This window comes from Mesoplodon bidens (genome assembly GCF_964165515.1).
Source record: "Mesoplodon bidens genome assembly, chromosome: 3".
NCBI classification, from domain to species: domain Eukaryota; kingdom Metazoa; phylum Chordata; class Mammalia; order Artiodactyla; family Ziphiidae; genus Mesoplodon; species Mesoplodon bidens.
The window spans coordinates 130401729-130418383 of NC_138178.1; the positions used below are offsets into that span (position 1 = coordinate 130401729).

Consider the following 16655-nt stretch of genomic DNA (forward strand, 5'->3'; position numbering starts at 1 on the left):
CTCCACAACAGGAGAGACCACAACAGTGAGAAGCCCGCGTACAGCAAAATAAATACATAAATACATAAATAAATACATAAATAAACACATAAATACATAAATATATAAATACATACATAAATAAATACATAAATACATACATAAATAAATACATACATAAATAAATAAATACATAAATAAGGTATACGGGAGCTACTAGAGCTAATCAATGAATTTGGTAAAGTAGCAGGATACAAAATTAATGCACAGAAATCTCTAGCATTCCTATATACTAATGATGAAAAATCTGAAAGAGAAATTAAGGAAACACTCCCATTTACCATTGCAACAAAAAGAATAAAATACCTAGGAATAAACCTACCTAAGGAGACAAAAGACCTGTAGGCAGAAAACTATAAGACACTGATGAAAGAAATTAAAGATGATACAAACAGATGGAGAGATATATCATGTTCTTGGATTGGAAGAATCAATATTGTGAAAATGACTATACTACCCAAAGTAATCTACAGATTCCATGCAATCCCTATCAAACTACCACTGGCATTTTTCACAGAACTAGAACAAAAAATTTCACAATTTGTATGGAAACACAAAAGACCGCGAATAGCCAAAGCAATCCTGAGAAAGAAAAACAGAGCTGGAGGAATCAGACTCACTGACTTCAGACTATACTACAAAGCTACAGTAATCAAGACAATATGGTACTGGCACAAAATCAGAAAGACAGATCAATGGAACAAGATAGAAAGCCCAGAGATAAACCCATGCACATATGGTCACCTTATTTTTGATAAAGGAAGCAAGAATATACAATGGAGAAAAGACAGCCTCTTCAATAAGTGGTGCTGGGAAAACTGGACAGCTACATGTAAAGGAATGAAATTAGAACACTCCCTAACACCATACACAAAAATAAGCTCAAAATGGATTAAAGACCTAAATGTAAGGCCAGATGCTATAAAACTCTTAGAGGAAAACATAGGCAGAACACTCTATGACATAAATCACAGCAAGATCCTTTTTGACCCACCTCCTAGAGAAATGGAAATAAAAACAAAAATAAACAAGTGGGACCTAATGAAACTTAAAAGCTTTTGCACAGCAAAGGAAACCATAAATAAGACGAAAAGACAACCCTCAGAATGGGAGAAAATATTTGCAAATGAAGCAACTGACAAAGGATTAATCTCCAAAATTTACAAGCAGCTCATGCAACTCGATATCAGAAAAACAAAAAACCCAATCCAAAAATGGGCAGAAGACCTAAATAGACATTTCTCCAAAGAAGATATACAGATTGCCAACAAACACATGAAAGAATGCTCATCATCACCAATCATTAGAGAAATGCAAATAAAAACTACAATGAGGTATCACCTCACACCAGTCAGAATGGCTATCATCAAAAAATCTACAAACAGGGCTTCCCTGGTGGCACAGTGGTTGAGAGTTCGCCTGCCGATGCAGGGAACGCGGGTTCGTGCCCCGGTCCGGGAGGATCCCGCGTGCTGCGGAGCGGCTGGGCCCATGAGCCATGGCCGCTGAGCCTGAACATCCGGAGCCTGTGCTTTGCAATGGGAGAGGCCACAACAGTGAGAGGCCCACGTACCACACACACAAAAAAAAATCTACAAGCAATAATTGCTGGTGATGTTGTGGAGAAAAGGGAACCCTCTTGCACTGTTGGTGGGAATGTAAATTGATACAGCCACTATGGAGAACAGTATGGAGGTTCCTTAAAAAATTAAAAATAGAACTACCATACGACCCAGCAATCCCACTACTGGGCATATCCCCTGAGAAAACCATAATTCAAAAAGAGTCATGTACCACAATGTTCATTGCAGCTCTATTTACAACAGCCAGGCCATGGAAGCAACCTAAGTGTCCATTGACAGATGAATGGATAAATAAGATGTGGCACATATATACAATGGAATATTACAACCATAAAAAGAAACAAAATTGAGTTATTTGTAGTGAGGTGGATGGACCTAGAGTCTGTCATACAGAGTGAAGTAAGTCAGAAAGAGAAAAACAAATACCGTATGCTAACATATATATATGGAATCTAAAAAAAAAAAAAGGTTATGAAGAACCTGGGGGCAGGGCAGGAATAAAGACACAGACACAGAGAATGGACCTGAGGACATGGGGAGGGGGAAGGGTAAGCTGTGACGAAGTGAGAGAGTGGCATGGACATATATACACTACCAAATGTAAAATAGATAGCTGGTGGGAAGCAGCCGCCTAGCACAGGGAGATCTGCTCAGTCCTTTGTGACCACCTAGAGGGGTGGGATAGGGAGGGTGGAAGGGAGACACAAGAGGGAGGAGATATGGGGATATATGTATATGCATAGCTGATTCACTTTGTTATAAAGCAGAAACTAACACACCACTGTAAAGCAATTATACTCCAGTAAAGATGTTAAAAATAAAAAATAAAAATAAGCATACGGGAGGATGTTCATAGGTTATATGCTAATACTACACCATTTTATATGAGGGATTGAGCATCTGGGGATTCTGGTATCCACGGAGGGTGAGGAAGGTGGTGGGGGGTGGGAGGTGCTGAAACCAATCCCCCTCGGATACTGAGGGATGACTGTATAGTATTCTAGGCAGATCCATGTATAAAATGAAATATCCCAAAATGTTTCATTAGGCATTTTCTAAATTAATACAGTTAAAAAAACAAACAGAAGCCATCTCTGAAATTTGAATTGAGAGTGCAAGTAATAACAAAGTTCAAAAACATCAGTCTAAGTCTTTTTGTCATACGCTGTGTATTTTCCTACTAGCTTGCCACTTATAAAATTCTTAACACCAGAAACAATCTTATGGGCTTATAACATAAGATTTCTGCTCCTCCAATTTTTAACAACCAAAAAGTGAAGCTTCCCAATTCATTCATCCATCAATCCAATATTTTCAACACCTAATACATGTCACACACGATGCTATGCACTGGTAGAAGGACTTTGTGTAAGAGGTGTTAGTCTGGGGATATAACCATTACTACCAATTAACATAGCGCTGTGAGGAATTCAAATCCAAGGCAAGTAATGTTTTGTTACAATTTCCCAGTATGTCACTATCAAACAGGAACCCACCTGATAATATTGTATAGGAACAAATCTGATAGAGATAAAGGAAGGAGCAGTAGCTCAAAACCTATTAGGAAGGGACCAGCTTGAGCACAGCTCAGGAGTTTTAAAGGAAGACACCTCCAAGAGGAGCTTTCCCAAGAAGTTCTACCCAAGCTCAAAACCCAGGCTCTGCAATAATGTGTTAAAAATAAAATATTAGCAGAAATTATGATAGTTGAAAATAATTACCATAATATTTGTAGTTCATATTATCGTCAGTAGTACATTAACTTAAAAGTAAAGAAATCTTCCACCTGACAAAATATTGCCACAGAATATCAATTAGCACACCTTAATAAAAAGTTATTGAGATTTCATTGTTTCTTACAGTACTGCACAGTCTTTCCTTCTTGTATCAATATCATTTGATGGTTTCCAGGAGTCAACAATGACTAGGGGAAAAATGGCCTTTCTTTGCAACTGCTGCCTCATGGCAAATATTCCCAGTGACTGTCACACCACGGACTTGCATGAACTCACTTCTGTTAGTACTGTGTGTGCAACAGAACAGCAGGTAGATATCTGAATTTGGATTGCTTTTTTTCTTAATTGCAAAATGAGATTTCCTGCATTTATACAGAAAAAAGCGACTAACATTTGTAGAGCGCTGGGTAAAACACAAAGCATATTTTCAGATTATTACTTTATTTGATCTTCAAAAAAATCTAATGACAGTGCAATTTTTAACATTTAAGAGATGAGGAAAACTAGCAATCAGAAAAGATAAACTGCTATGATCACACAATGGATAAACCCTCCATAAACCCTGACTTCTTCATATATCATTCCAAAGCACATTTGAGATTATAGTGCCTCAATCTTCGATACCTCTATCTGACTTGCCTCAGACTGGTTACATATGGTATTCTCAATCAATAAATAAAGAGTAATTGTTACTTTACTTTCTTTTTCTAAATATTACCCTCCTTAACCCCATCTATAAGCTGGGAAGTGAAATCTTCCTCACAGTTACCAAACCACACAATTCCATCGGTTTTGACTATGTATATTTTAGAAAACAGAGCTGAGAATTTGTAGACTATAAATCTATAATCTTACCTTTATTTTAAATTTTATTTATTTTGCAAAATTTAACTCTTTTGTAGGACTCATAACACAAAAAGTATCCAAAAAGTTGAAGAGTGAAAAGTCCACCTCCAACTCCTTCCCCCATCCCAGCTTCCGCATTCCATTCCCATAAACCAATAATCACGTTCTTGTGAAACTTTGAAATATTTATACCAAATACATATACGCCACGAATAAATATTTATATATGTCTCTGTTAGAAAACTATCCCTCCTAGATTTCTCAGTGTTCCTATACAGTCCATGTCTCCTGAAGATGAAAATTGGCAGTACACAAAGATGGAAAACATCTCCTCTTCACATTCTAATCTTGTTTCCTTTTCTCTGGAGCCACCTGGTCCCATTCAAAGGTAATAAAACCTTCCTTATCTTCCCTGGAGCTAAATGCTTATATTTAAGGGTAGAGACCTTTTTCTCCTGCCCCAAGCAATTTGTTTAAATTCCAGAGAAAAACATAAGCACTCTATCTCCAGAAGGAAAAAGCAGATTCGCCAGCTCCTATATAAACTCAGAGATTCATAATTTAAGTTCTCCTTCTCCAAACCTTGCTGTAAGTACAGATGTAAGCATATGGCTCTCACCTTGTAGCTCTGTGGAGAATTGGGTATGGCAAATCCACTACTACCATGTTACTGTGATTGCTGTTACTGCTGTGCCTGATTTCTGATTCAGAGGCTTGGTGTTTCTGCAAGTATATATGCAAGGAGGGTAACATCGAAGACCCTTCAGAGTTTTAGACTTAACACTCCCTTTCTTACACACATAGAACTATGCTATGCTCTAAACACTTGGTTTATTTCATTAATATATCCTGAAAAATCAATGTGTTAAAAATGTTAGTAGACCATTTAGTCAGAATATATATATATATATATATATATTTTTTTTTTTTTTCGGTACACGGGCCTCTCACTGTTGTGGCCTCTCCCATTGCGGAGCACAGGCTCTGGATGCGCAGGCTCAGCGGCCATGGCTCACGGGCCCAGCCGCTACGCGGCGTGTGGTATCTTCCCGGACCAGGGCACGAACCCGTGTCCCCTGCATCGGCAGGCGGACTCTCAACCACTGCGCCACCAGGGAAGCCCAGTAAGAATATTTTTAATCAATGATGTTTTAGGAATATTTTAAATGTCCTCCAAAAATACACTACTTAATTGGTCATAATGGTTCAAAAATAAACAATTCTGTAAATATTTAGTATAGGTTTACCCTAAGTTTATACTTGTTATTCTAGTCTTAGATTTTACTAACTTAATTCTTCCCCAGTTGCAATTTTTCTATATTCTGAGACTATGAAATTGTCTAAAAACTTGATCTTTTCTGTTTACAAAGAAGCAAAGTTCAAGTGTAACTGCGGATCACTGATCACATAAAAATTTATCTGTGTGTGTGTATTAGAAGATAATGGAAGAAAAGAACCCATTTACAATAGAAACAAAAGATATAAAATACCCAGTAATAAATCTCAGTGTCCAAGCATATATGAAGAAAGCATTAAAACACTACTAGAGAACACAAAAGAAAACTTGAATAAGTGGAAAGACATCTGGTTCATTCATTCTAAAGATGTCAAGTGCCCCTAAAATAACTTATAAATTTAATGCCAGTAGGATTTAGTCAGGGAGAGGAAGAAACCAGACAAGCTAATTTTAAATGTCACACGTAAACAGAACAAAAATGCAATTCTAGAAACAGAAACGTGAAGGGGCCTGGACCTTCCAGATATTACAATATATTATAAAGCCTCAGTAAGTAAAGCAACAGTACCAGTAAAAAAAAAAAAAAAAAAAAAAAAAAAGACAGATTAATGAAACAGAAAGTCCAAAGTAGACCCAAATATATATGAGCGTTTAGTATAAAAAAATCACACCTTGAAAACTGAGATTAATTTCAGTTGTGTTGGGACAATTATTTAGCCACCTGACTAATATATTGCTCATACTATTCACCTAGTTAAATTCCAAACAAAGAAAAGATTTAAATGTTAAATTGAACAGTTAAAACATTGAGAAGAAATACACCCACATAAATAGAGTCTGATCTTTGACAAAAGAGCAAAAGCAGTTTAATGGAGAAAGGCTCCTCTTTTCAAAAAAGGGGCTAAAACAACTGGACATTCACATGCAAATAAGTGAATCCAGACACTGACTTTACACCTTTCATAAAAATTAACTCAAAATGGATCATAGGCCTAAATGTAAAACATAGAAGAAAATCTTGGTGACCTTGGATTTGGCAATGAAATTTTAGATATAACACCAAAAGCATGATCCATGAAAGAAAAAGAATTGTAAAGTTGGATTTTATTATTATTAAAAACTTCTGCTCTGCAAAAGACACTGTTAAGAGAATGAAGAAACAAGCCACAGACTGGGAGAAAATATTTGCAAAACATATATCTGATAAAGGACTTGTATCCAAAATATATAAAAGAACTCAAACTCAACAATGAGAAAAAAAAAACATTTAAAATATGGGCAAAAGATCTGAGCGGGTACCCCACCAAAGAAAATATACAAACAGTAAATAAGCATACTAAAAGATGCTCAACATCCTTTGTCCTTAGGAAGCTGTAAATTAAAACAATGAGATACCACTACACACCTATTAGAATAGCTACAGTTAAAAAAAAACAAACAATAACAAATGTTGGCAAGAATGTAGAGCAACAGGAATTCATTCAATGTAGGTGGTAATGCAAAATGATACAGCCACTTTGGAAGACAGTTTAGCAGTTTCTTACAAAGCTAAACATAGTCTTACCATATGATCCAGAAATCACACCCCTAAGTATTTGCCCATATGAGTTGAAAAACTACATCAATACAAAAAATCCTACACATGAACTTTATAGTAATTTTAATCATGATTGCCAAAACTTGGAAGCAACCAAGATGTCCTTCAACAGGTGAATAAACAAACAGTGATACATCCATACAATGGAATATTATTCAGCAATAAAAAGAAATGAGCTATCAAACCATGAAAAGACATGGAGGAACCTTAACATATGCTAATTAGAAGCAGCAGCCAATCTGAAAAGGCTACATGCTATATGATTCTGAAAACGAGCCCCCACTAAAACCAAGTCCCCCTGCCAAGGTGATGATTAAGCTCTCTCTCCAAAACTTTATTCCCTTTCTTGTCCCCTCTGACCTCAATCCTGTGCTAACTGAACAGTAATCAACCAGAGTCAGATGACTAAAACTGCTGTTGTTGATAACATTTAGTGCATTAATGTACTAAAATTGCTGTGGTTGATAACTTATTGTTAATGTACAGACACAAGTTGCTTCTCCAGGGCAGGATGAGCTAACAGACCCCCCGCACCAGGGTCATGGACCACCAGACCAGATGCTAGTAAACCATAGGTATCCTGACTCCTGAAACTACAGTTAGGAAATGTCACAGGAATGTCACTAGACAATGATTAATCCCAGCTCCTTTGTTCTTTCCCTTTAAAAACCCCCTAACTCAAAGACCAAGTTGGAGTGGATCTGAGTCACCCACTCCCTTGCTTGGTGCCCTTCAGTAAACCCTTACTTTGCTGCCCTTACTTTGCTGCAAACACCTGCTGTCAGAGTTTGGCTTTCTGTGAAACTGACACACGAGCCCTTTTTCTGGGTTACAATTCCAACTATATAACACTCAAAAAGGCAAAACTATAGAGACAGTGAAAAGATCAGTGGTTGGGGAGTGGAAGGGAAGGATGAATAGGTGGAGCACAGGGTATTTTCAGGGCAGTGAAACTATTCTGTTTGATACTATAATGGTGGATACATGTCATTATACACTTGTCAAAAGTCACAGAACTGTACAACACAGAGTGAACCCTAACATAAACTATGCACTTTGGTTAATAATAATGTGTCAGTATTGATTCATCAATTGTAACAAATGTACCACACCAATGCAAAATGTTAGCAGAGGAAACAGTACAGAGGAGAAAGGAGGAATTCTCTGTACTATCTGTTCAATTTTCTGTAATCCTAAAACTGCTCTATAAAACAGTCTATTAATTTCTTTAAGTGAATTCCTTTGTAACAAGAGCATAAGGGAGACCTTGGTACAACTTAAAATCCAGAAGTCAAAAGAGAAAAGATAAATTTGACCTGATGATATTTAAAAGAACAAAATAGGGAAATTCAGAAGATAAATGACAAACAGGAAAATGTACAATTTGTGTATCCTTTATATAAGGAGAGCACCTAGAAATTAATAAGAATAAAAGTTCAAAACATGATAGAGGACTTCCCTGGTGGCTCAGTGGTTAAGAATCTGCCTGCCAATGCAGGGGACATGGGTTCGAGCCCTGGTCCAGGAAGATCCCACGTGCTGCGGAGCACCTAAGCCTGTGCGCCACAACTACTGAGCCTGTGCTCTAGAGCCTGTGAGCCACAACTACTGAAGCCCAAGTGCCATAACTACTGAAGCCCATGTGCCTAAAGTCCATGCTCTGCAACAAGAGAAGCCACCGCAATGAGAAGCCCCCGCTCCCCACAACTAGAGAAAGCCCGCACACAGCAATGAAGACCCAACATAGCCATAAATAAATAAATAAATAAAAGAAATAACCAGCTCTAGGACAAAATCACCCTTTAAAAAAAAAATGATAGAAAAGTGGGCAAAAGATATCAAGCAACAGTTCAGTTCCATTTCTAGGAATAGTATACAACCGAAAAGAGTACAAGGTAGGAACTGCTTGCCAGGAACTGGGTATTTCAAACTGCTGCTTTTAGCACAAAGAAGTAGGGTGACGGCATGAGAGGCATTTTTTTCCTCGTGGCAATCTGCAAGGTACAGCTATGATATGGCATACTATTTAGCACAGTTCTTCAAGATTCTAAATATCATTACTGAACATTTTTGTAAAATACTGTATTCCACAAGTCAGTTTTCTTACATTTTAAACAAAAATGAGGGCATTGCCTCTTTGGAATTCTACCTCCTTGACATTTGTGTTTTCCTACTCAGTTTCTTCTTCCTTTATATGTTGGTGTCATCCTAGGATGCTCCCTAGATGACCTACATGTTGACAACACTCCCCAGGGGTGCAAATTCCTACAGCTGCCTCCTCAAGACTCAGGTAAGATGGGCATCCGACTTGTTCAAGTAGACTCATTTTCTCCTGTAAATTTGCTCTTCATCCTTGCCTACTTCAGATGGTCAGATCAGATTTGGGGTAGAGTGAGATGGGAAGGAAGGAAAAGAAGAGATCAGGGATTAATCAAATTAATCATTACCAAGCCCGGTTAATTTCACCTCCTAAGCATTAAAAAGAAAACCCCATCTTTGCTATCTGTACTTCCCTAGATTGCACAATGGCCACACAATGGTGTCTACATGTGCTTGGATCCCACAAATTTGTCTCTCACCCACAAGAAAGAGCCCTCAAGTACTAATCTGATCCCATCACTTATCTGCCTACAACCCTCCATTGAGCAATGAGGTGTTGAAGTGGTCACTTAGGACAGAGAGCCAAACTAAAAGTAACAACCAAGCCTTTATTCACTTACTGCAACAGTGCAAGCAAGAGGCAAAAGGAGAGGCACAGGCTCCACAATGTTCCATTCCCATCCCCCGCCACTGAACAGCTCCAGGCTAGGGCCAGTGGGCGTGGGAATCATCTCATTCCAAGGAGCTGCAAAGAGAAGGCTCCTGCCTCTTTATGGACCCGTGGAATGGTGGGGGGACTGAGCGGGGGAAGGGCGAGGAGAAGAAAAGTACAGAGTTAAAGCAGAGAAAGTGTTTAGCCAAAGACCTGTGATAAGGAGGTCTTGGCAAAGCACCTGGAAGGTGCCTCAGACCACATCCCTGATAATGAGGCTCCAAATGGAGACACCTGGGGCTAAAGGCCAGTCTGGCCAGAAGGATGGGAGAGGGAGGGGTCCGAGGGATTGGGAAGGGGAGGGGTCTGAGTCCTGGACCTCAATTTTCTTTAGAAAACTGCAATGCTCTGGCTGTGCACGAGTCTGGTGTGGGAGAGCACCTTCCGCCTATGAGGGCTGCCGGGCAAAGCTTGTAACTGCCTGTGGTTGGGTCTGAAAGGTCACACAAGGATTCTGGCCAAGAGCTGGCCTCCTCACCCTTCGGGGTCTACTCAAAAGCCTAAACTTCTTCACATGGTAAACAAAGATCCCTTCCTCTGACCCCATGCCAACTTCTCTGCTCTTACCTCCTGCTTCACATTTCAGACTCCAGTAAAAACTACCCTCTCCAAACTGTCCTAATCTCCCTGCCTGGGCTCACAGTTTCCCCTGCTTCTTCCACCTTCCATTCCTTCACCAGGCAAACCCCTGTTTATCCTTTAAGACTCATCCCAAGTGCCACCTCCTTCAGGAAGGCTTCTTAACAAACATCCACCCTCATTCTAGACACAAGGAACTATTCACTACCCTGTGGACATATGCAGGCATACTTCTACTATTTTACTTCCTACATATTTTCTGTTTACATATCTGTCTCTGCAACAAAACATTAAATTCTTAGAGAACAGAGCCACATCTTATGCTGTCTGGCATCTCCAGTGCCTTACAAGTATCTGGCACATAGCAGGAATGTGGGGAATACTCTATTTGTGGAATTAGTGTTCTATAAATCAGCATTAGTACAGCACAAGGAACAGGACACCACGGCAGGATTGAATGACACAAGCCCCACAGGCTACCCAGTTCAGGTAACAGCATCCTCTCCACATCTAAGGCCCAGTTATTTCAAAACCACCTTGTCATCAGGTTGCCCAGCGTGGACCTGCCGCTCCAGGATTTGCTGTCAGACTTGTCAAAGACAACCTTAGTATCCCCTCCCCCATCCCTTAAAGAATCTTCTTTCTCTGATTCTTCACCCTTGTTTCTGGGTCAAAGACAGGCATCGGGTATCCATTGTAAAAAGCATAAACGAGTAAGCTTCTTGAGAACAAATATATCTATGACTTGGACTTTTTGCTGAGCTTTTCATGACCCCCACTCTCAAGATAGCCACCCCTTCTCTATCTCAGGAAAGTGCTTCCAAGGCAGCCCAACAGGTCTTTGGAATTCCTTCTTCAAAAGGCCATCTTTCATCCCTTACAACTGGCTGCTCAGTCCACAGGCCTCAGGGTCCATGGTTGGCCGGGATTTCTAAAGACTGTTATTAATATATTATTAGTACTGGAGCATGTGATAACCACAACTTTTCACCTATCAAATTTAGAGTTTCCTGTAACTTAACTTTCACACTATTTTTGCGAGAATCAGGTAGAAGAAGAGGAGGAAGACGGGAGCCACACAGAAAACAGAGATAGTCAAGGTCAGCAAGGGTCTCAGCAAACGTTAAATTGGAAAAGTCCCTGTAAACTCGTGTCCTGAAAAAGTCGTAGCTTCTAGCTCTGTTACCAAAGAAACTACTACTTCATTTGAGGAGACTGCAGGAGTGGACCCCAGGTAGGGCTGAATCCCAGGCCTAAAGATTCCATGCCAGGCAAGTTAAATTAGATTCACTCCCTCTCAATAAACATTCAGTATGTGCTGGGAACACCTGAAATGTTTCTGCACGTACTGAGAAGGCACGGAGCTACAGACTCTGGAAAAAAAAAAAAAATCAGGCTGGGGTGAAAAGGAGGCTAGACACTTCAAAAACCCTAGTGAGAATAGCAAAGATGAGCTTCTGTCCTGGTAACATCCTCACTCCACAGACAGAATCAAAGGCAAGAGCAATAGTATGAGCCAGGTGGCCGTGTTGTGCCACCTCCTACTTTTATACAGAATATCTCCATGTTTCTGTATCCTCTGCCATTCAAGACATTTTAGATCCTCTACGTGGGAAGATAGACCAGCAATATGTGTGAAACTGATGCTTACAAGTATAATGCTAAGACCCTAAAATATTGTAATGGATTGTGGTTTCTAAAATGAAATCAATAGATAAATAACAAGTGAGTAAGTAAATGGGTATCCCCTGTACTTACAAGAGAACATGAGCAACGATGGCATCTACATCGAACAAGGTATCGGTTGGGAATTCTCTGAGTAATATGTGACCCCTGCAAAAAGTTTTAAAAAGCATTACAGAAATATTTCCTTAGCATTCAATTCACTTGTCTCTCTAACACACTAGGCTGGAAGTTCTGGCAGTTCTTGGAGCCTGTGTCTTATCCACTAGCCGATACACCTACCAGAGTGCTGGCCATGATACACACTCAAATATTTACTGAACACACAGGCATAGGTACACTGACTTTGAAAAGCTTAGGCCCTGGGTCTGGCAAAAAGACTGGGAAGCAACAGGAGTCCCAACAAGGCTTCCTCCCAGCACACACAGACTCCCCAAATGGGCTGGGGAGGAGACAAGCAGGAGAGAGAAAGAAGGGCCCTCAGCAGTGGGTCCCTGAGGAGACAGGATCTCTCCCCACTTCCTAGGCCAATTCCCAAGAGTGTGAGGAAAGGATTTTGAGAAAACTCAGATTAGCAGACCCAAGTAACGGAGGAATCCATAACCTGGACATCTGCAGATCCCTCAAAAATAAAGTACATTTATTTCCCACCCGAATATGGACCTGACATACCTACTTAGAACACTAAATCTGCTAAATGCTTACTTACCAGGCATTTGCCGTCAGAGCTTACATAAGATTCTCATATAATATCCAAAACAATCCTGTGAGGTAAGTATTAATCTCCTCAATTTACAGATTAGGAAGCAAAGTGGAGGTAACAAATCTATTAGTTGGACTCCTTGCTAAGCTTCATATGACCCCTACTACATACACCTTTATTCTGGCCTAGTGATATTTTGTATACTTGAATATTCTAGAAGTATAGCTTTATGATTGTCCATCTGAGCCAAAAAAACTAAAAATAGTTTACCTGAATAAATATGCTTTCATCAAATCCTTTTCGCTTCCACAGTATCTCGATGTTTCTTCTGTGACGCAATTAACCTTTAAAAGATTATATTTAACGTTTAGAGTACATATCAAAAGGTCAAGTTTCTTGGTTAGGGAAACAGAAAGGAAAATTAAACATTACAGTTTGTCTCCAGATTAAATTTCTTTTTTACTTTTCTTTCTGATTTGTATGCTATAATTGCTCACTTATTCAAGTGCTTGAGGTAACCCAGAGAAAGGAACTGTTCCTACACCTAAGAGTTATATTTAATTATACCTAAGATTTAATTCAATCTGATGAAGGAAGTAGAAGGTAACGAGGTAGGAAAGGAAGGAAACAATTAAGGCAGGACAAGAAAATCATGAGCAAAAGCCAGGAAGCATAGAAGTGAGTGGTAAGTTGGGACCACGAAAGCGTCTCAGTAGCTGGAACACAGGTATGGCAGATATTGCTGGTTCCTAACCCCAAATCCATCCTACCCTTTTGCGTCACTAACAGAATTTCATTAAAAGCAAGTGCCCTATTAAAAGACTTTTCCAGACTCCCCCAACAGCTAAGGCTGGCTAAATGATGTTAGGAGAAGTCACTGGTTTGGGATGCCTAGAAGGATCTTAAAAGGGGGTTGACTGATACTCTTGCTCTTCCCACTTCTTCCTGACAAAAAAAAACCTGACAGGGTTTCCCTGGTGGCGCAGTGGTTGAGAGTCCGCCTGCCAATGCAGGGGACACGGGTTCGTGCCCCGGTCTGGGAAGATCCCACATGCCGCGGAGAGGCTGGGCCCATGAGCCATGGCCACTGAGCCTGCGCGTCCGGAGCCTGTGCTCCACAACGGGAGAGGCCACAACAGTGAGAGGCCTGTGTACCACAAAAAAAAAAAAAAAAAAAAGACAAGATAGGTAGGCACCAGCAGTCATCATGGACCATAAGGCATCTTTAAAGAAGAAATCTTTCCTAAGGATGGTGCAACAGAAAGAATGAACCTGAGTCCCTGATGATGTTAGAGAAGCCACAACAGCCCTTGATAGCTTATAATCAGGACTCTATGTGAAAAACATAAGGCCAATCCTAGCAGCAACATGAAGATATAATGGAAGGCATGAGAGCACAAAGGCAAGGAAGCCGGTTAATAGAGTATCCCATCAGTACAGCTCAGGGATGACTGGGGCCTGTAGTAAAGGAGAAAAGGACAGAAGAGATTCAAGCGACTTTCCACAAATACAGTAAGTAAAACTAGGGAGAAGACTGAGCATGTAATATGCAACATGGGATAGATGGGGGAAGGCAAGAGATAAAGAGGATGAAGAGGTTTTTAGATGGGGCAAGTGGGTAGCCACCGACATAACTTACCAAAACTAAGTCTGGAAGAACAGTTAGTATTTCGTTTTGGATTTTGTTAAGTTAGGGGGGTTTTGGGTTTTTTTAGATGAGGCTTTTTTGTTTTTGCTGTTCAAGTTAATTTTAACGGAGTTTGAGGAAGCAGAGTGACAAGTGGGAAAGCTACATTTGTTTTATAGAAAAAAAGCTACTAAAAGAGAACTGATACTCAAAAAAGATATGAGGAATAGAGAATTCGAATTAAAAGATTATGGTCATAACCAAAAACAGTGAATTTTAGTATATGTAGTTTTTTTTAATTTTTAAATGTCAGAGCATAGGGGATGGTTGGTATTATGACGACAGATTTATCCATTCATCCACTCAACACACATTTGAACACCTACCATATGTTAGTCACTGTTCTCATCACTGGGAGTACAGTTAAGTTCCAAATTAAAATCTTTATCTTTAGAACTTACATTCTAAAAGTAGAGATGGACCATTAAAAAAAAACTAATTAGTATGTAATGTTAAGGGCTATAAAGAAAAAAACACTATTAAAGAGATAGTATGTGGCCGAACATTTTAGGTAAGTCATCAAAGAAGACTTCTCTGAGGAGGTGACATTTGCACAAAGAACCGAAGTAATGGAGTGATGCATACAAATATACAAATATGTGGAAGAGATGAGTTCTAAGCAGAGGAGAAAATACCTGCAAAGGCCTTACCGAAATACACACCTAGAAGGTCCAAGTAACAGAAAGATGACTAGCATTGTCAGGAACAAGCTGAGCAAGGTGGAAGAACGGAAAATGAGATTAGAGGAATTAAATGTCCAAAGAGGAGTTTCCATGTTAGCATAACTGTAATGGGAAGCCTTTCTGAGAGAGCAGCAATGTGATCTGACTGACATGTGGAGAAGGGTTCAGTGAGACAAAAGTGAACGGAGAAAGGCCAAATAGGAGGCTTGTGGTTTCCCAGAGGAGAAGTGAGGACAGTTTAGACAAGGGCAGGGGGGTAAAAGTGAAGATACAGGAAGTGGTCAGATGTGCAAAGTTTTGATAGCAGAACTTGAAGGACTTAATGATGGATTGGTTATGACAGAAAGGATGACAAAGGTTTTTTGTTTTAAAATCTACATTGATACAGTAATATAGTCATACCAGCTTTCTTTTGGTTATTATTTGCATGATATATATTTTTTTCCTTCATTTGCTTTAAGGATTTCTAAAGCCTTTATTTTAAGATGCATTTCTAAATAGCTTACAATTAGGTTTGATTATTGTTCCCAGCCTGACAATCTTTTTCTTAACTGGAACACTTAGTCCATTTATAGTTTAGTGTTTTCTTCATCTATGTCTGCCTCCTGAAATCTTAACTTTTGAAGACAATCTCAAAATGCTACTTTTTGTGAAGTCTTTCCCAATACCATAATATGACCTTCCACCTTGATGATCATGTAAGATTTCTCTCTTTTAAACCTCTACAGCATTTTACTTGTATCTCTTATTATAATGACCAAGTTCTGCTAGTTATTAAAATGGTCTGTGGGAATTCCCTGGCAGTCCGGTGGTTGGGACTCCTCACTTTCACTGCCAAGGGCCCAGGTTCAACCCCTGGTTGGGGAACTAAGATTCTTACAACCTGCACAGCGCGGCCAAAAAAAAAAAAAAGTCTGTGAATGTGTTTTATCGCCCCATTTTGGATATATACTCTCCAAAGAAAGAGACTGGGGTCTTAGCCATTTTGCTATCCAATAAAAGACAAAATAAAGCAAGCTCATTTCAATCTCATCAACAGTACTGAGTATCTACTATGCACCAGGGACTGAGCTAGGTACTCAATATAGGTCTATCTCTTTCACCCAGTCTCCTTTCCACATAGCTTAAGAGTCCTCAACTGTAAAAGCTTTACAAAGTGTTAGTTCATAAAGGTAACCCCTGGGCATGAACCTTAATATTCTACTCTAGTTACTAGACACACAGTTACTAGTTACTAGTTTATTAGTTACTAGATAACAGCATGATTATCCTTTTTGAGTATCGTACCAACCTAGCATTTTGTTTCTAAATTTCAATTTTGATTTTTATTCAAAGCTCCTTAAAGATGAGTGCCATTATCATTCCAGAGTATAAACAGTGGTTCAAAGTTAACTGAGACCTCTATACAAAACAGAATTGACATTAAAAAAGAGGTTTTTGTGGTATATAAGCATGATATAATAAGAAATA

At 39.3% G+C, this 16655-nt stretch overlaps 1 protein-coding gene across 4 annotated transcripts in view; it reads right to left on the reverse strand.

Moving 5' to 3' along the window:
• TXNDC16 (thioredoxin domain containing 16) overlaps nt 1-16655 on the reverse strand; it is a 115795-nt gene that overhangs the window by 80478 nt on the left and 18662 nt on the right. For all 4 annotated transcript variants that reach the window (XM_081228089.1, XM_081228090.1, XM_081228088.1 and 1 more), the window contains 2 exons: nt 13086-13159; nt 12188-12262 (listed from right to left, as the gene is read on the reverse strand). In XM_081228089.1, coding sequence (XP_081084215.1) covers nt 12188-12262; nt 13086-13159 — 149 coding nt within the window. The remainder of the gene's footprint in view (nt 1-12187; nt 12263-13085; nt 13160-16655) is intronic.